The 19,958-nt window shown below is 37.6% G+C and overlaps 1 protein-coding gene across 1 annotated transcript; it reads left to right on the top strand.

Annotated features, from left to right (window-relative positions):
• The first annotated feature begins 17,279 nt into the window (after window positions 1-17,279).
• On the top strand, window positions 17,280-19,354 carry LOC145121422 (inactive protein RESTRICTED TEV MOVEMENT 1-like). Its single transcript, XM_079057170.1, has 4 exons — window positions 17,280-17,661; window positions 18,069-18,084; window positions 18,602-18,806; window positions 18,891-19,354. Exons 1-4 carry the CDS (start codon window positions 17,601-17,603, stop codon window positions 19,173-19,175), a joined length of 567 nt encoding a protein of 188 aa, XP_078913296.1. The 5' UTR covers window positions 17,280-17,600; the 3' UTR covers window positions 19,176-19,354.
• The last annotated feature ends 604 nt before the right edge of the window (window positions 19,355-19,958 follow it).

The following is a 19,958-nucleotide window of genomic DNA, read 5'->3' as shown; positions in this document are numbered from 1 at the left end:
CAAGTGTATCTCTCCCAAACCATATTGCTTTTGACCTCTCCAAGACAATTCCCATATGCTAACTACATGTAAAGAAATTCTACAATCAAACACATCATTCCAAATTCTAATAATAATTTGCAACTATTGTTTTTTTATAATAATCTAAGTATCAAGTCTATCCCATAAGACCAAGAATAACTTGTCACAGGTTCCTATCTACGTTTTAGCCCCTTCAAATCGCAGCAATGAGACTAAAAAATAGAGATGAGGTCACATAGAGACAAACAAGACAAAAACAGAGAAAGACCTTAAGAACAAGAAGCATACCTGAAATGGAGAGGCGACAAATGGTAAGTCTGAAAGGAAAGAAAGAAAGAAAACACAACTTTCAGCATCCCAATTATGGATATTCTCCAAATACAAAGTGAACTATTGACTAATAGCAAGAAAACACAACTAAAAGTCTGAAAGGAAAGAAAGAATAACTTGTAGCTAATGCAATGGTGGAGGTGGTACCTGGTGCCGCTGCTATGGTGGCTACACAACTGTAATTGGGGGCAGGTGTCACTGTGATGTGGGGCTATGGTGGTGTAGTGATACAGAAGCAGGAAGATAAAATTAATTTGCCAATGGCTGCGTGAAGAGACCGGAACTGAGGATGCAATGAGACAGTGATTTGTGATTCCGTGAATACAATATCTATAATAATCGAATATATACATATCGATTGCAATCTATTGCTTCAATCCTATTTTGAACAGTTATGGTTATTGAAGGAGATGTATGTGAAAAAGGTAGGAGGCGGGGTAACGGGCCATCTGGTGAAGGTGAGGGCGATGGGCGTCATGTAGGGTGACTACTAGAAACGTCAATCGTTGGTGAGGAAGGTGGAGTCGGCCATCAGTATCCGTAAAGGGGAACACAGGCATGGGAGGTAGTATATGGCTTCGATATTTAGAGACATGCAGGTTGCAATAAGGCGAGAAGTGGTGGCAGATGATTCACAGAGAGGTGCTAGCAATCAGGAGATCGTATGGTGGAGATGTCAGCGACGAGTGATTTGTATGGAGAGGCCGACGAACTGATTGGAATGTTAGAGCCAATTTTTAGGTGGGAAATATAATTAGGGCTTTTAATTTTTTGTGGGAAGAGTGAAATTATACCGGGAAACTAAAATTTTGAGGAGAAATTTAAAATAGTTTAGAATATATATATATATATATATATATATATATATATATATGTATGTATGTATGTATGTATATATATATATATATATATATATATATATATATATATATATATATATGTGTGTGTACGTGTATGTGTGTGTGAGTTTCTTTGAGACCAATGCAATATTATGATACAAAGGATGTGTTTTGTGACTATTCATTCTGGATGCAAAAAAAATGGAAATATTAAATAAATTAAAGCGAAGCCCTAAGTCATAAACCTTACGACATATATAACTCTAAAACCCCAATTCATACATGAGAAGTTATGAGCTTGTGGGAATAAGTGTACAAGCCATTGGACTAAACTCGCAACAAAAAGAAACTATTGGACCATCCTTGCAAGCTAAACCTATTTTGGACCAAACTTGTAGCTTTTGGTTAATGGTTTAGGGTTTGGTTAATGCTTATAACATATTGCTTATAGATTAATACTTATGGTTTAAGGCTTAAGGTGTACGACTTAGGGATTATGTTGTAGGACTTAGGGATTTTGGCTTATGGTTTATGGTTTATGGGTTACTAGATATTTCTTATGGCACCTTGCTTAAGGCGTAAGGTGTAGGGATTATGCTTATAGCCTAGGTTTTATGGTTTATGGATTATAGATTATGGCTTATGGCTAAAGGCTTAGTGCTTACAACTTAAATCTTATGATGTATGGAATATCGCTCATGGCTTATAGCATATGGTTAAAGGTGGTATAGATTAGGGCTTAAGGCTTATATTTTATGTGTTAGGGCTTAGGGCTTAGGGATTATGGTTTGTAACTAAACGCTTAGGGCTTACAACTTACGTCTTATGGTTTGTTGCTTATTGCTTGTGGCTTATATCTTATGGTTAAAGGTGGTATGGCTTAGGGCTTAAGGCTTATAGTTTATGTATTAGGGCTAAGGGCTTAGGGGATATGGTTTGTAGCTTCTGATGTATGGCTTAGGGAATAAGGCTTATGGCTTAGGAGATAAGGTTTAGGGCTTATGACTTATGGCTTATGGCTTATAACTTATGACTTATGACTTAGGGCTTAGGGCTTAAGGCTTAAGGATAAGTGCTTATGCTTATGGTGTTTAAAGACTTATGGCTTACAACTTATGGTTTAATGCTTAAGGCTTATGTTTTATGGCTTATAACTTAATGCTTAAGGCTTATGACTTAGGGTTTAAGGCTTGGGGCTTAGGTGATTAAGGCATATGGCTCATATGTCATGGCTTATGGCTTATGACTTATGGCTTATGGTTCATATGTCATGGCTTATGGTTTAGTGCTTATAAGTCAGGGTTTAGGGCATATTGCTTATGGTTTATGGCTTATGGCTCATATTTCATGGCTTATGGATTATGTACCAAGGCTTAGGGTTTAAGTCATATGACTTTTGGTGTATGAATTATTTATTATGAGTTAGGACTTGATGTATAGGACTAAGGGCTTAAGCATTGAACAAATCGGTATGGTACGGAGTGCACATTGTTTAATTTTGTCTTTGTTGAAAGTATACTGCTATTTAGGGGCGAAGCCCCTGAACCAACGGGGGTCCGGGGGCAGCGCCCCTGGGAGCGGGGTCCAAGGGGCAGAGCCCCTAGCTGGGATCGAGTTCTAGACCCGGTTTTGTTCCCGGTTTTTGACAAATGTACCCGGTTTTGTGATCCATATTCTAGACCCGGATTTAAGTTGGTTTATGACCGTTTGTGGACAGTTTTAGGACATAAAACTGTCATGTGGCAGTTTTAAGACATGAAGTTTTTTTGTTATATGATCATATCCGAAATCTATTGTTGGTACACTTCTTCTTCATAACATCAAAACATTCTCTCTTCTGTTTTTTTCTCTCAATTCTCAGTCTTATCCGATTAAAGATTGGGAGTACCACCCAAATACTTTAATTTGAAAGTGTTATACACGATTCTCAGAATTCCGAACCTTTCTATACATACACACACACACACACACATATATATATATATATATATATATATATATATATATATATATTAAACACCATCATTCAAAATTTCAAATGAAAATTTCAATTTCCCACTCGAGATTTTATTTGAACTTCACTTTCACACACATTAAATTTAAACTCCCTCCCAAATATTAATGCATTTTATCTTTATTTTCTCTTAATTTCTTTTTTTTATTCGAATTCTTCCCAAATATACAAGGGCGAGGGCTCCGTTCTCTCATATCTGTTTCTACGCTCAAGAATCGCCGTTCTCTCATATGTGTTTCTACGCTCAAGAATCGCTCAAAATCTGCTTTTGCTCTACGATCTACGCTACTGACTCGGTGATTAGTCTTCGATTGAGTTGATTTCAGCCGCTGAACGAGATTGTGTAGGTTTTCCTTCCTAATTTCTTGCTTAATCGGCACACATGTAGGTGAATTTCAAGGAACCGCGGGTAAAATTAGGTCGTCTGTCACCAGAAATTCGAGAGCAACTTGCTCTATCGATGAGTTCTTGTCCGACCGATAGGAGGTGGTATATAGATTTGTTTTTCTGCCACCTCCGATGAATAGAAGCCACCGTCACCAACCTTCTCTGGCTCTTCGTGGTCGCCTTCCAGTCGATGCTACACCTTCTACTCCTCCAGATATCCTCCGACGTCGTTTGCTCCTCCGGAATCCCTCCAACATCTATCGTTGTCATTTGTGAAGGTAAGTTCTTCTTCCATTCTAAAAGCATTTGATTAATTGATTTTAAATAATATTGATTTTACCTTATCAGGTAATACCTTCTAATGGGTGCCTTTATGGTGTAGAAGTATTCAAACACCATGTTATACTCTGTTCTGACATAATTAATAGGCTTTTAATGACAGAGGCATCTGCTGGCTCGTAGTTTGTATGTCATGACTCATGTATAACAATGAAGTGTGAATGCCTAGTTGAAGTTGTTACAGTTCCATGATCGATCATGTTATGTGCTATACTTCCGATGCATATGTATATTGATTATTGAAAGAATTAACATCAATTCATTTTCTGTCACTTTCAGGTGGGCAAGCATAGTAATAGCAACTGTTGCTATTAGAACCTTGTTGGCTCCAATCATGATTAATCAGCACAAGGTTGCCTCAAAGTTAACTGTGAGCTCTACTCATTTGCCTAACATATTTATTAGTTCATACATTTGAAGTTGAAAGTCAATATATGTAAAACATCAGTCAACATCTCTCCCCATCTCTCTCTGGGTGTGTGTCCTGACTCCTGAGTCCTGAGTATAATAGTATATTGAGTTATATTGTTCAGAGGTAGCATTGATCTGTTGACATTTTGCATACAAATTTTGGGGCCAGAATTGGAGCAGATTTAACAAAAGATGGAAGATAAGGTATGCCCATCATCAAACTTCTTCTGTCATTTGTCATCTTACATGTTACATAGATGAAAAGTTCATGTTTATGCTGGTGCACTATGTATAAAGAGCCACCTTTGTCTAAATTATAATATATTGTTTCAAAACGGAAGTTAAAGCTATTGAATAACATGCTGTGAATCAATATCCTTAATTTGATGCTACCATATAACTTTTGGTCATGAATAATTAATTATTGATGCAAATAGAAGGCTGGGGGACTTCTTGCATGTGCAGTGCTCTTAATGTTTGTTTATTGAATTCGACATGCTTATCCTTTTAAGAAGATGAAACTCTTTGGCCCTTGATTATTTTTATTATTAAAAATTATTAGTAACCTTTTCAGAGCATGAGTCCAACGGCTGTAGCTGAAGTTGAGGCACAAAAGAAGAGAGTATATATGGAGTAAGCACTTTCCATTGTTCCTTAGTGTGAGCTTGTGCTTGACATGATCAATGTTAAGCCTTTGTTTTTGCATGATAATAATGTTATAATTGGAACTGAATATTTGTGCAGGTATTCCGCTGCTATGTATACTCAATTGACCAGGCTTTTCATCCAAGTCCCTGTCTTTGTCAGCTTTTCCTTGCTGTAAGTAAAACATATTATATCCCAAATGGCAGCTTCAATCTTTTAATAATATATAATACTACATTTTTGGAATGTGTTGTAAGTTTTGAGTAAGTAGTAATGTGCAGATTGAGAACATGGTGGAAAAGGTTCCATCTTTTCAAACTGGTGGGGCATCTTGGTTCATCGACCTTACCACTGTTGATGCATTCTATATTCTTCCTTTATTGGCTGCCATTTCATGTTGGATAACTGTCGAGGTAAAAACATTGTTGTTGATTGTTTCAGTTGCCTTTTGGATTCCTTTGTCCTTATTGTATATATGTTGTGTTTCTTAGTTTACCATGCAGGAAGGTAAGCGTGGTGGTGTCTGGAAAAATATTGCAAGGGATGGTGTTGCTCTTACGCTTCCTCTTACAGCAAGTTTCCCAAACGTATCTATCACATCACAACTCTTTTTCTAAATTATGAAAATTCCAACCTTCTCACTTGTTGAAACTTTGTAGGAATGAAACAATTGGTTGATAGTTGATACTGGTCTGAATGAAACAGAGGAAGTTTTATCTTGATTGATTTCCAAAAGGTACCCATTAGAAGGTATTCCCTGATAAGGTAAAATCAGTTATCATTTATAACTCTATATGTATTTTTATACGAATAAATTTATGAAGATTCATTTGACTAGTTAGCATTTATAACTCTATATGTATTTTTATTGTTTGTTATACATACATACTTCTCCTTTAAAGTTGCCCAAGATGTCGTGATTCTCTTTCATTTTAGAGTAGGAGATAGTGATACATAAGACAGTTGAGTAAAGTGAATTATTTCACAAAGGGATCAGCTAATTTGCTTAGTGAGGCTGGTGGACTTTGTTCTTTTACCTTTCTTCATACCACATTATCCTTGATTTTTGCATTGCTTCATTTTGAATCTGTTCTTGGTGTTTATGTTAGACATACACAGGAAGCATCCTAATTGCTGTCAACTCGTTCACAAAGCTTCCTCATCTGATGCCCTTCTCAAGAAGACAAGGAGCAATACAAACAAGATGAATGCCTAGTTATGTTTAGTTTTTCGTTTATGACGTGTTTGATTTTTTAACAATTATTTAAATTCTTGAAATGAGGACAATTTTCTTTTCTTTGATATTTTAATTTGGAATGTAATGTATGGATTTGGATTTCAATTATTAGTAACATCAAATTATGAATTTTGTTTTTGTTTCATATTGTTGGGTTTCGTTACTTTAATTTAAATTATTTTGATGTGTCTACAATGAATAAAAAGTAACAATAAATAGTAAGTTAAAGTGGCTGTAATATAAATTTTGCCATGTTTTATAGGTTTTTAATGTCTCTAAAAATATACAATGGTTACTTCACATCAATTTTTAGCGTGTGGCTAAATGGTTAACAATAGCCATAATATACAAGAATTTTGAGACTACAATTGATTTAAAATGATGTTTATTCTAAAGTTCTTGTGACTAAGTTAAACAATAACAACATGAAAAACAATTTATGTGGCAAATAAATACCATAATTGATTGTTGTTGAGACTAAATACTAGCTAATCGTCACTTACATCATTAATTATATGTGTCCATTTACCGAACATGGACATGTTCACCGTAATTATATGTGTCTAAAATATACCCAATAGTCTTAATACGATACCAAATAGTCCTTAAATTTAACAAAATGTGTGTCTTTATAATACTTATGATTGTATTTCACTTAATTGTGTGTCTCTATATGATAAGTTATAGTCACAAAAATTGATTGTTTTTTGTGACTAATAATTACCAATTCGCCACTTATGGAAGTAATTACATGTGGCCATTTAGCAAACATGGTCACACTCACCATAATTACATGTTTACAAAAGATACACAATAGTCTTAATAAAATTTAAACTGTGTGACAATATAGAAGAAAACAACTACACTAAAACATCATGAATGTCGCAAGTTGGAGATATACAGTCACAACGTTTACTAAATATATGTGACTACTAACGGTTTAACGTTACAATATTGGATATTTAAGGAACAAAATTCCGTACACATTTGCCACACTTTTATAATACGGCCACATGTTTTCATATCATACGGACACTACATTTTAAAGTGACCATAAGAGCCATACGATGGCGTCACCTTCCGTCACACTTTCAGTGAAAAAATAAAATGTCACTATACGCATATGGTCAAACTTTTTTGGTGTGACTGTAAGTCATTTTTCTTGTAGTGCAAGGAGACTCCTTCAACAGGGTTGTTATGGGTTCTTGACTTATATCTCAGATACGATGGTCGAGGCCACGTCATAGATGAGCAGGGTACCTATTGTGCGAGATTTTCCTGATGTATTTCCAGAGGAGTTGCCTGGGGTGCCTCCCGAGAGGCAGGTAGAGTTTCGGATTGACTTTAAGCCTGGTGCAACTCCGATAGCCAAGGCGCCGTATCGTGTAGCTCCGCCTGAGATGCAGGAGTTGTCTACGTAGCTGCATGAGCTACTAGACAGGGGATTTATTCATTCGAGCAGTTCCCCGTGGGGAGCACCGATCCTGTTCGTGAAAAAGAATGATGGGTCACACAGGATGTGTATTGATTGGCGGGATCTGAACAAGCTGACGGTGAAGAACCGTTACCCGCTTATGAGGATTGACGACTTATTTGATCAGCTCCAGGGTGCATCTTGTTTTTCCAAGATTGATCTTAAGTCGGGGTATCATCAGATGAGGATATACCGAAGACGGATTTCAGAACTCGTTATGGTCATTACGAGTTTGTGGTGATGCCATTTGGGTTCACCAATTCCCCAGTAGCGTTCATGGATCTCATGAACCGGGTTTGCAGGCCGATGTTGGATCGATCTGTGATTGTTTTCATTGATGACATCCTGGTCTACTCCAAGTCCGAAGAGCAGCATGAGCAGCATTTTTGGGAAGTATTGGAGACCTTGAGGAGAGAGAGGCTTTATGACAAATTCTCCAAATGCGAGTTTTGGTTGCGTGAGGTGCAGTTTGTGGGGCACATCATTAACCAAGAGGGTATTTTGGTGGACCCGACCAAGGTTGAGGCTGTGATGCTTTGGGAAGTATCGAAGAATGCATCAGAGATTCGGAGCTTCTTGGGTCTTGCGTGGTATTATCGGAGGTTTATCAAGGATTTCTCAAAAGTTGTAGTGCCTTTGACTCGTCTGACCAAGAAAAATGTGACTTATCAGTGGGGTCCAAATATGCAAATGGCCTTTGAGACCTTGAGACAGAAATTATGCGAGGCCCCGATTCTTGCGTTGCCCGAGGGATTGGATGATTTTGTAGTATATTGCGACGCTTCTATTTCAGGATTTGGAGTTGTCCTCATGCATAGGGGACATGTGATTGCGTACGCCTCGAGGCAGATGAAGCCTCATGAGGTGAACTACCCCACTCATGATTTTGAATTGGGAGCGGTGGTGTTTTCCCTAAAGATATGGAGACATTACTTGTACGGGGTCCGATGCACTATTTACACTAATCATAAAATTTTGAAGTATTTGATGGATCAGTCGAACTTGAATATACGGAAGAGGAGATGGTTGGATGTGGAAAAAGACTACGACTGCAAGATTTTGTATCACCCTGGGAAGGCCAATGTGGTGGCCAATGCTTTGAGCCGTAAGACGACGTATACCCCGATCCGAGATATTTGTTTGAGGATGACGGTTACCTCACCATTGATGGATATGATTAAGGAGGCTCAGGTAGAAGGATTAAAGAAGGAGAATTGGAAGATTGAGCGAATTAGGGGTCATATTCCATTATTTCTCAGAGACAGTCGGGGATTATTGACTCAATGTGGTAGGGTTTGGGTTCCAGCATTTGGTGGGGTGAGGCAGAAGATTCTGGAGGAGGCGCATAAGTCTAAGTTTTCCATCCATCCGGGGGCCACGAAGATGTACCGAGACCTGAGATTGAGCTATTGGTGGACCTTCATGAAGCGGGAAGTAGCTTGGTTTGTCGAACGATGTTTGACCTGTAGGAAGGTCAAAGCTGAGCATCAGAGGCCTCACAGAAAAGTCCAGCCGTTACCCATCCCCATGTGTAAATGGGAGGAGATCATCATGGAATTTAGGTTACCCAGGACGACGTAAGGTGTTGACTCTATTTGGGTTATTGTAGACAGGCTTACCAAGAGTGCTCACTTTATCCCGATTGTTGAGAGTATATCCGCCGAGAAGCTAGCATATATTTATGTCCTAGAGGTGGTAGTCAGGCACAGGGTGCCGGTCTCCGTACTCTCGGGTCGCGATGTTCGGTTTACTTCCAGGTTTTGGAGGAAGTGTCATGAGGAGTTAGGCACCCAACTACACTTCAGCACAGCTTATCACCCCCAGACTGATGGACAAAGCGAGTGGACGATCCAGACACTCGAGGATATGCTTCGGGCATACGTTCTAGATTTCGGGGGAAGATGGGATACTTATTTTTCTCTAGCAGAGTTCTCCTACAACAGTAGTTATCATGCTAGTATTGATCGAACCCATTTGAGATGTTGTATGGAAGAAGGTGTAGAACTCCGGTTTGTTGGGGAGAGGTTGGACATCGGGTCATGGGAAGCACCGAGGTGGTGCTTAAGACCACCGAGTTGATTCAGCAGGTGCAGGACAGGTTGCGTGTTGCGTAGAGTCGTCATAAAAGTTACGCGAATCGACAACGATCAGATCTTGAGTTTCAGGTGGGAGATTTTGTACTGCTTAAGGTGTCACCTTGGAAAAGTGTCATCCATTTTCGGAAGAGGGGCAAGCTCGGACCCCGAATCATTGGTCCATTCAATATATTTTCCCGTGTGGTCAAGGTTGCTTATCAGCTGGATCTCCCCGATGGGCTGAGTTAGATCCAAAACACCTTCCATGTATCTTAGCTACGAAAGTGTGTACCAGACGAGGCTGCAGTTATTTCACTAGACGGTATTCAGGTGGATGAGAGCCTGAACTATGTTGAGAAACCCATTGCGGTTCTGGACCGAAAAACTAAAGCTCTTAGTAAAAAGGTGGTGAAGCTAGTGAAAGTACAATAGTAGCACCGAAAGGGTTCCGAATGGACTGGGGAGCCGGAGGACGAGATGAGAATGTATTACCTAGATTTATTCACATCAGCAGACTTCGAGGACGAAGTCTAATCCAAGTGGGGGAGAGTTGTAACAGTTAAGTTCAGGTAATTTACTTTTTCTCCTCCTAGAATTTAAATTGTTGCATGATGGGTCCCTACGTACACTGGGCGTACATATGTGTACGCTTAGCGTACTAGGGAGGTCGGATCGCGGGTGTGCACCACATACGCAGGGCGTATGGGGCTGAAGACTAAAACCATAATTTCAGGGAAAGGCCCCTATTTAAGCACTCTTATACTCTTTGGACATTACCCTAATCAGTCACCATTGCTTTCAAACGTCCCTAAAAACCTTATATCTTGTGTGAGTGATTCTTGAGCTTGTTAGTACTCAAAATACCTCCTTTTGGTATGATTAGCAAGGAGAAGGAAGTGGTGAGCAAACTTTTACGTGGAAGAGCTTTTGGATCTTTCATCTGGAGCACCTTGGGGAGATTGAGGAGGTAAAAAGTTCATATCTTGGTTGTTTTTATGCTATTTTGAGTTAGGATTTGGTTGTAAGTCCTTTCTTAGTCAATGGGTCCTTATTTGTGAGTTTAGAAAACTTCAGAGAGTTGAGATGCTAGATCCAGGCTCCTTGAGCATGTTGATAGCACAAAAATGTTAGCTTGAGGATTGTTAAGGCCTCGTGCATGAACAATAGGTTTTAAAAGGGGTCTTAATGGGTTTTATCAAGTGTTGGGACCTCATGTGGCATGAGGGCATAAAGTTGCCAACTTTATGCCCTAGAAGCTCTTAATCGAATCAGATCTGGACTTAGACGTTGAATTTTTCACGTATTAAGTGCTTAATGGCCGTTGGTGCATAATCTGCTTGTATGCTGAGCGTGCTATCTTGTACGCAGCGGGTACCACCGCTCGACCTAGTATGTTGGGCGTATTGGGGTTGTATGCTGGGCGTACACCTTCAGATGGTGTTGGGCTTTCGGTGGGCTTTCTAGCTATTTCGTCCCTTTTAGCCTTGGGCCTGAACCGATTAGGACAGATGGGCCCTGGGAATTATTTTTCGGACCATGAGTGGCATGGGTAGGCCTATTGGGCCGTATGGCCCATTATCGTTATGGACCTTGGATGTAGGCCTGTTTTGGAAGGATGACTTGTGGACCATAGAGGAGGAGTTGGATTTAGGATTTTGGGCCCTTAGTTGGGTATGTGTCATAAATCTAATTGGGATAATTTGTATATTTATACAGTTAGAGATTTGGACTGGTAGTCGACCGACTATTGTGTTCAGCAGACTAAGGTAAGTCTTCTCATTATGCCAATGGGTCGAAGGCAACAATGCCGACCTATTTCTTGATATGTGGTTAATAGTTGTTATGAAAGTTTTGTTAGTTGGTGTGTAATGATTTGTGTGAATACCATGGGGAAGCCCATGGCACTTGGTTATCAGACCATGGGGGGAGCCCATGACATTCCAGGTATAGACCATAGGGGGAGACCATGACACTTGGTTACCAGACCATGGGGGGAGCCCATGGCATTCGAAGTGAGGGAGTCCATGACAATTATATATACTTATGTTGCATGGCATTATGTGATTATATGATTTGGGCATTTTGGGAACTCACTAAGCGTTTGCTTACAGATTGATGGTTGTTTCAGGTACTTCTGGTTCTAAGCGAAATGGCCCAACTTGATGGCACGACGTGCACTCTCCACTATTTTCTGAAATCATTGTTATTGAACTTTGATGATTTCATGTGATGTTGATTATATATGGGATTTTTGGTATCAGACTTTGTTGATTTCTGAAATCATTGTTATGCACTCTCCTCCAATACACCTTTTGGGTGTACTGTCGAGTGATCTGGTAACTGAATGAGTGTCTCAGTCTCTTGTAAAGTTCCTAATTTTAATTTTTCAAAAACAGAAAAGGTAAGGACATTGACTGATGCACCTAAATCAAGCATGACACTTGAAAAAGTAAGGTTTCCAAATTTACAAGGAATCAAGAAAACTCTCGGATCCTTGCACTTTGGAGGTAAACCCTTTTACAACATAGCAGAAATATTTTCGCCAGCTTTGGTAATTTCATTAATTTTCATTTTTTTTCATAGAAACATATAATTTTTTCAGAAACTTGGCATAATGAAGGATGTTTTGAATTAATTCTAAAATTGGGATATTTATCTCCACCTTACGAAAGGCGTCCATAATATGCTCGTTCTCACGCTTGCGCTTCGTGCTTTTCATACGTGATGGGAAGTGTGGTAGGGGATTGTGCTCCTTCAAATTCGGCTTCGCTAGTTGTGGAGTTTTTGTTCCTTTATCTTCTTTAGCTTATTCTTTAACCAAAACCTCTTCATATTATTCCTCCTCTTTTTTTGGTTCTTTTACATCTTCTTCTTCAACCAGAACTTCTTCATATTCTTTTTTTAGTTCAGGTATGCTTGGGCCTTCATATCTTTTCCCACTTCTCAAGGAAATATCACTCACATTGTGTTTTGGATTGTTTTCAGTGTGTCCCTGTAACTTTCCTTGAGATTCCAGACGACCCACATAAGTGGCAAGTTGAGACATCTATTGTTCCAGATTCTTGATACTAGCTTTGGTTTCGTTCTGGAATGCTTGGGTTCTTGTGGCAAGACTCATTATGCAATCATAAATTTTAACTTTTCTTCTCATATGGCTTACAGATGACTTGTTCGACCGTGTAAAACTTTTCGACTCATTTATGCGATCGAATAAGTAAAAAATGCGATTGAATTTTTGTCATGTTTCGATCGCGATTCTTCAGTTTAAGTAACACAAAAGTCGTCCGAAAATTTGACTAGTTTTCGAAACATTTTTAATATTTTCAATCGGAATTTCGAGTCATGAGATATGGTCAAAATACTGACATGGGGTCAAAGCTTCCAACAACATTCTTTAGGCTTTAGAATGTAGCAATCTATCTTCGTAAATCGATCGAATGTTTCTTGACCAAAATAGCTTCTAAGAATTCCTCAGAATCCTTCATAAGTCCCAAGCTCCATTTAACTCCAATGCCCCATCAAACACATCCAAAGCTGCTCCCAAAATACTACTCTACTCGAATTATCTGAAAATGACAAAAAATGCTATCAGCATGGGAATTATGATTTAAAACATGAGGAGAACATTTTTTAAACTAATGACATGCAAATTTACAAAATATGATGGTAAATGATAAAAAAAAACTACCCTAAAAGATGCATAAAATGACATCTCTCACCAGTCAACCTGGATCTTTCTCTATTCATCTTCAAATTCTTTCATTACCATCTCCATCGACTTACGTTCAAAAAGAGTATATTTACATTAGTTTGTAACCACCAGTATACATGCATGATTATTGTTGTTGGTTGAAAACTATTAATAAACAACAAGTTCCTCCATCATATTGTTATGTTTTTGCACACAATATTCAAGTCTATGTTTATGCATGTTGTATAAATTTCTAAAACGTTATCCAAACACAATAAATTAATAGGTGAATACCTAATTCCTCTTGTTGGATATCATGTAACAAACTTTAATTCTAAACTAGCATGCACAAAAATTAATAAATTTCTTTTACAGAAACAACAACTAACAATACGGTTAAACTACAATAACATACTACAAAACCACATATTGAAACAATGTACTATCTAAAAATGAGGCTATATTTCATATGATTAGAGATGTTATGGTTTATAAGATTAAAATATAAAAGTAAAAACTAGGTTTGAATTCTTTTTATAAGCTTGTGTAAACTAAAAAAGAAATCAATGACAGAGAAGAGAAGAGAAGAGAAGAGGGAGTACCTCTGATGTTAATTTGGGGCTGACCACTATAGCCAGAGCCAATCGCAGAAGGGGATATGGTTTCATATTCATGACGGAAGAGGAAGAAGATCCAAAATGTGAGTAATCTTTTACGTTTTAGGGCCCAATATATACAAGAGTAAGTTACAATAACGGTAATATAAAAGAATCATAGTTTTAGTCAACTTTTAATTTCATTACATGGTTTGTAAAGTGCCAAGAATTGTAATTCTATTAGATCGAATTGATTAGGTTTACATAACGCCCATATATATAAGTCTAACTATTACAAATTAGTCACTCTAAATTATACTAATTTTAATCGTGTCTAATACGCCCCCACAAGCCAAGGACGAGGAACGACCTGCAACTTGGATCTTAGGTGTTCAAATCTCGGAGTTGGTAACGGCTTTGTGAAGATGTCAAGGATCTGGTCATGTATGGATATGAACTGAACTTGTAGATCTCCATTAGCAATCTTTTCTCTAACAAAGTGAAAATCAACCTCTATATGTTTGGTACGAGCATGAAAGACTGGATTAACAGAGAGATGGATTGCACCAAGATTATTACACCATAGAACAGGATCAGAAGAGTTGATGACATCAAGTTCACGAAGAAGTGCTTGAAGCCAGGTGAGCTTAACAATAGTATCAGCAAGAGCTTTGTATTCAGATTTTATGGAATATTGAGACACGGTGCGATGTTTGCGTGCAGTCCAAGATATCAAGTTGGAGCCGAAATATATGACACCCCCCGGTGGACCGACGATTATCTAGGAAACCGGCCCAGTCAAAATCAGAAAAGGCAGTTAAAGAATCAGATCCTTTCTAGTGAAAGTAAGTGAATGCTTGAAGTTGCGTGCTCGATGTTTGACGAATTAACATGCCATGATCTACTGTACCATGAAGATAGAGGAGGATGCGTTTAACAGTAGACTAATGATTGTCGGTTGGGGCATGCATGAACTGACAGACTTTGTTGACAACAAATGTGATATGTAGTCTAGGCAGTGTAACATATTATAGTGCTCCAACTACTTGGCGATATCGTAATGGATCCGAGAAGAGTAGGTTGTTATTGACCTCCAAAGGAGGTGTGGTTGTTATAGGAGATGGAGTCGCTTTAGACTTTGACAAGCTGACCTTTTGTAGAAGTTCCAGAATATATTTTCATTGCTACATGATTATGTTAGATCCTCTTGTAACAATCTCAACACCCAAAAAATAAGAGAGATTACCTAGGTCGTTAATAACAAAGGCAGCTCCTACTTGGGTAATAACCTTGTATATAACAACATTGTTGTTGTCCGTGATGATGATATCATCAACATAAATCAACATGTAGAGAGTAGTGCTGGCACGAGAATAAATGAACAAAGAGGGGTCGGTTTTAGAGGCTTTAAATATGAGAAGATGTAGATTTTGGGTAAGTCATTGAAACTAAGCTCTAGGAGCCTGCTTAAGACCATAAATAGATTTGTGCAGTATGCAAACATGGTAAGGATTCTTGGGATCAACAAAACCTGGTGGTTGCTTCATGTATACGGTTTCTGTGAGGGTGCCATGAAGGAAAAGCATTCTGAACATCAAGCTATCGAAGAGGCCAATTTTGTGTGATAGCAAGACATAATACCACTCTTATTATTGTAGATTTCAACATAAGGTTGAAAATCTCATGATAATCGATCCTTGGTTGTTGTTGGAATCCTTTTGCAACAAAGCGTGCTTCGTAGTGAGTGATAGTCCCATGCTTGTCGCGCTTCAATCTGTAAACCCACTTGCAATCAATAACATTAGTTTTTGGTACCAGAGGCACCAGTGACCAAGTTCCATTTTTAATAAGGGTAGAGTACTCATTTTCTATGGCTTTGCGCCATTCAGGGGTTTTATTTGCAACAGAAAAATATGTAGGCTCATGGATGGAGGTGGTTGTGTGGTGAGGACTAGTCGGAAAAGGGACTTTTTTTTAAGGGTTTTGACATAGATTGGAAGGACGAGTACGAGGCACATCAGTAGGTGTAGGTGTAGCCGAAGGTGAAGGTTCGACTGGTGGTGAAGGAGATACCGAGGATGCAATATTCGATGTAGTAGTAGAGGTGAAGTCTTTGGCAAGTAGGAATGAGGATTCATCAAAACACACATGGTAGGCTATGTATTTCCGATCTGAGGAGAGATCAAGGTACCGATAGCCGTGATGAGACGGGTTGTAGCCAAGGAAAAGGCAAGGGGTGGAACGAAAATCCATTTTGTGATGATTATAGGGTCCTAAGTGCGGGAAGCATCATTATTCTGTAATAAAGTTAGTTTAAATCTTGTTTTTTTTTTGAAAAAAACAAAACATTTTGGAAGTAGATTTATGTTTTGTTAGAGAAAAGGTTATTGATGGAATTTTGGAGATTTAATTTGCAAATAAGTTCAACTTTTCAAAAGGTAGATATCTTTACAAAATCTTTGATTTACACTCAACATAATTTTTTAAGAAATCGACTTGGCTTATTAGATCTTTTTTTTAAACAAGATGATAATATATTAAGTTTGAGTGTGGGTGTTGAGAAATGATGTTTTTTTTATCATTACAAACTTAACATAAAACATTTAATAGTTTGTTATAGTTGGCTGTTATTATTTATTTTGTTATTATGCATGTACTAATAAAATGGGTAGAAAGTGTAACAGTTCAAATAATATTGGGGCTTCTGGTAAATAGAGATATTTTGTGTAGCTGTATATAAAAAGACTTCCGGATGGTTTCAGAGAACAATACCCACACAGGTTAGGTGTAGATCTCTCATTTTCTCTCTCTAAACCGTTTACTTGTATTGTATAAAATTCAGACTTGAAAGACTGATTGTTCTTGTAGAGAGATTTTCATGTATTCGAATGATGTATAACAATCTGATTCCCGTTTAAATGAATTAATTAAGTTGGGAAGTTGTGAGTTTCTTCAGGTTTTAGACGAATTCTCTCTAAAGTCAACTCTCACGTCGCTATGTCGCCTCTTATTTTCTATCCAGCTTGAAGAGGCTATCACTATTCGCATCTGTCTAAGCTTGTTATCTCGCACTCTCGTCGTGATTGCCCAGTGCAATTCAACATTTTAGTCAAGTAAGTTTATAAGTGCTTTAACCTGATTATTAAAATTCAAAATTTCAAACTTTACAGTAATTGACGTTGTTTTTGTTATGTATTATATGTGATTATGAATCTACATTACTTGAACTACACTTCTTCTTATTATAATTATTTGATGATCCAGATCCACAAATTCATCAACAGCTGTCTAATTTGAGTATAGAAATCGGCAGATCATAATGTATTTAGTCTAAGAAAAATATAAATTTATAAATCTAATAAACTATTGAAAATTTCATATGGCAATGACTTAGTTATTTTCAAGAATCAACTTAATACATTTGTCAACCGCTTTGTCATCTCGCCTTTTAATCAACGGCTGGGAATCAACATTGTTCACGAAGTGACTTCTCTAATGGTTCAACAATGCTAATTATAGCTTCCTAATTACTCACTGTCAAATGGAAAATATGGTGAAGTTGAGTCCCAAAGAAATGAAAGGGAATATTTGGGATGAAAAGGGCAAAAGCTGACAAATTCTAATTTCATAGTCTTTTTTAAATCCGTAAATCTAAGGAAACCACTTTCTCATCTACTACATATACGAACTGGATTCGAATGACATCACATAGTCCTTCTGATGTGATGTGTTTTCAATCCACTTTGTATATATTGTAGATGAGAAGAAAGTGGTTTCTTAAGAAATGCATGGAAAACCGTGTGGTTCAAAATTCGATATCATAAGTATATCACCATGACCAAAAAGTTAGTTATCCGTTTCTGTTGATAGTTAGTTTAAGAAAGGGTATTTTTGTCATTTCAGTTAATTATTCAGTTAGTTGTTTTGTGTCTGTATATATTTGAGCTTATGCTCTGTTTTTCATTTCGATGTAATGAGAAGAAAAGTTTCTTTTTTAATTCTTCATTAGTTTCAAATCTAACATGGTATAAGTCTAGAGATCCATTCTTCCATAGTCATTCATCTTGTTCGTCTTTTTTTGTTGATTTTCTCTTTGTTTCATCTTCAAAATCATATCTGCATCCAGCAATTCATCACCTCAATCATTTCCAATCCATATTATCTTGGATCTTCTTATAATCCAAACACCGCTCTTGTTTCATGTGTGTTTAATGGAGTTGGATTCGATGACATTTGAATACCCTTGATTGATTGACTTTGATTGTATATTTGTATTACACCGGTCGTTTAATTTTCTAGCAACTTCGATTTCTAATTTTGGTTGAAGAATTTCTTAGGTTTCATTAAACATCCACTACGATTCGGAATTTTATGTACTTCTTTTGTATTTTGTGATTCGGTTACTATCTGGTGTTGACCCAATGATTATGATTCTCCGATTTAACGAAATAAAAAACTTGGACCGAAGTTGCTAGTTACATATGAATGCTAATAAACTTCCCCATGCATGCATTCTTCAGGGTTTTGAAATTGAACCTGAAGCATCATTTACAAAAACATGTTGAAGTTGGGTCCCAAAAAAATGAAAGGAAAAACTTGGGACGACGGTGGCAAGAGTAAACTCATGCAAATTCTAATTTCATATGGAAAAAATACAGTCTATTCGATCCAGTTTGTGTATGCTGTAAATGGGGTAATGTGTCCTTCAGAAATTTATGGAAAACCATGTGGTTCAAAATTTGATATCGTAAGTATTAATATACCCATCCCTCTTTAACGTTCCTTACATGAAGTGAATTCTGGTTTTACTTTTGGAAATTGAAAAATGTAGGTGATGTTTGATGAGCAAAAAGAGGAGTATTTGACTTGTGTAAGTGGTCAATATGGCAAAAAGAAATTGGGTTCAATTACATTTGGTACCAACAAGAGTACGTATGGACCCTATGGAAGTATTCTTAAGAGTTCGGATCCGCAGTTTGTGTATAAGTTCATACCCGCGTATTCGTTTGGGGGATTTCATGGTAGTGTTTACAAGTCGTGTCTGTGTTCCATTGGGGTCTATGTTAGGCCCCTTGGATTCATTGCTGAACCTGATAAAGGTGATGAAGATGCATGATCAAAGTACTAGTCGATCAAGATGGATGAGGGTAAAAGTAGGAAATTTGTTTTATTGTTTTATTAATTGCATTGAGTTATTACTCAGTCGTTTATAGCACTACTTAGTTAAAAGGGTACACATTACTTTCACTCTGTCTTGTTTTTTAATCAATTCCATATGCTTATTGAGTTTCATAATATGCAAAGTTTTTTTCTTTGTCATCATCATTTTTCTTCTTTTTAATTTCTTCCTGATTGTGTATATTTTTTTTTTTATTATTATCATTTTGTTACAGAGATAACCATGTGCCTGAAATGGGTGGTTTAAAATTTCATATTTGGTGCGGTATGTGGTAAACACCCAACGAGTCCCAAAACAAAGCGGTAAGGTTTCTTCGTGGTATGGATTTACCGCATGGAAAAAGGAGAATTAGCCGTTGGCAACTGCTACAATTTCGTATATTTTTGTTTTGTTTTTTTTTTCTGTTTTTTTTTTTCAAAAAACCTATATAAATACAATCTATCACTTTTATATTTTTCACACACAAACCACTTTCATTTTAAAAAACCTTTGAAACATTTGTACTCCAAAAATGAATCCAAATAGCCCTCAATTTACCGTTCGTGGCAAATCGCGTGCAATTTTTCGTCCAATTGAGCCGTTGGTGGGTGGTGGTGGCGACAGGGGAACCGGCGGCAGTGGCGGTTGGTCAGTGGCGGCAGCTTTGTTGGTGGTGGTGGCGGCGACGGTGGTGGTCGGTGACTGTAGTGGTGGTGGGTTTTCTGATAAGTACAATGAGTA

Source organism: Lactuca virosa, chromosome 6 (assembly GCF_052849685.1).
Source record: "Lactuca virosa cultivar CGN04683 chromosome 6, Lactuca_virosa_CGN04683_v6, whole genome shotgun sequence".
NCBI classification, from domain to species: Eukaryota; Viridiplantae; Streptophyta; class Magnoliopsida; order Asterales; family Asteraceae; genus Lactuca; species Lactuca virosa.
This window is presented reverse-complemented; position numbering and strand designations above follow the sequence as displayed.

Bases quoted from the DNA above. Each gene is read 5' to 3' on its own strand.
- LOC145121422 (XM_079057170.1), top strand. From the start codon at position 17,601: ATGGAAAATATGGTGAAGTTGAGTCCCAAAGAAATGAAAGGGAATATT. The intron at 18,807-18,890 runs GTAAGTATTAAT...TGAAAAATGTAG, and splicing joins GTGGTTCAAAATTTGATATC to GTGATGTTTGATGAGCAAAA.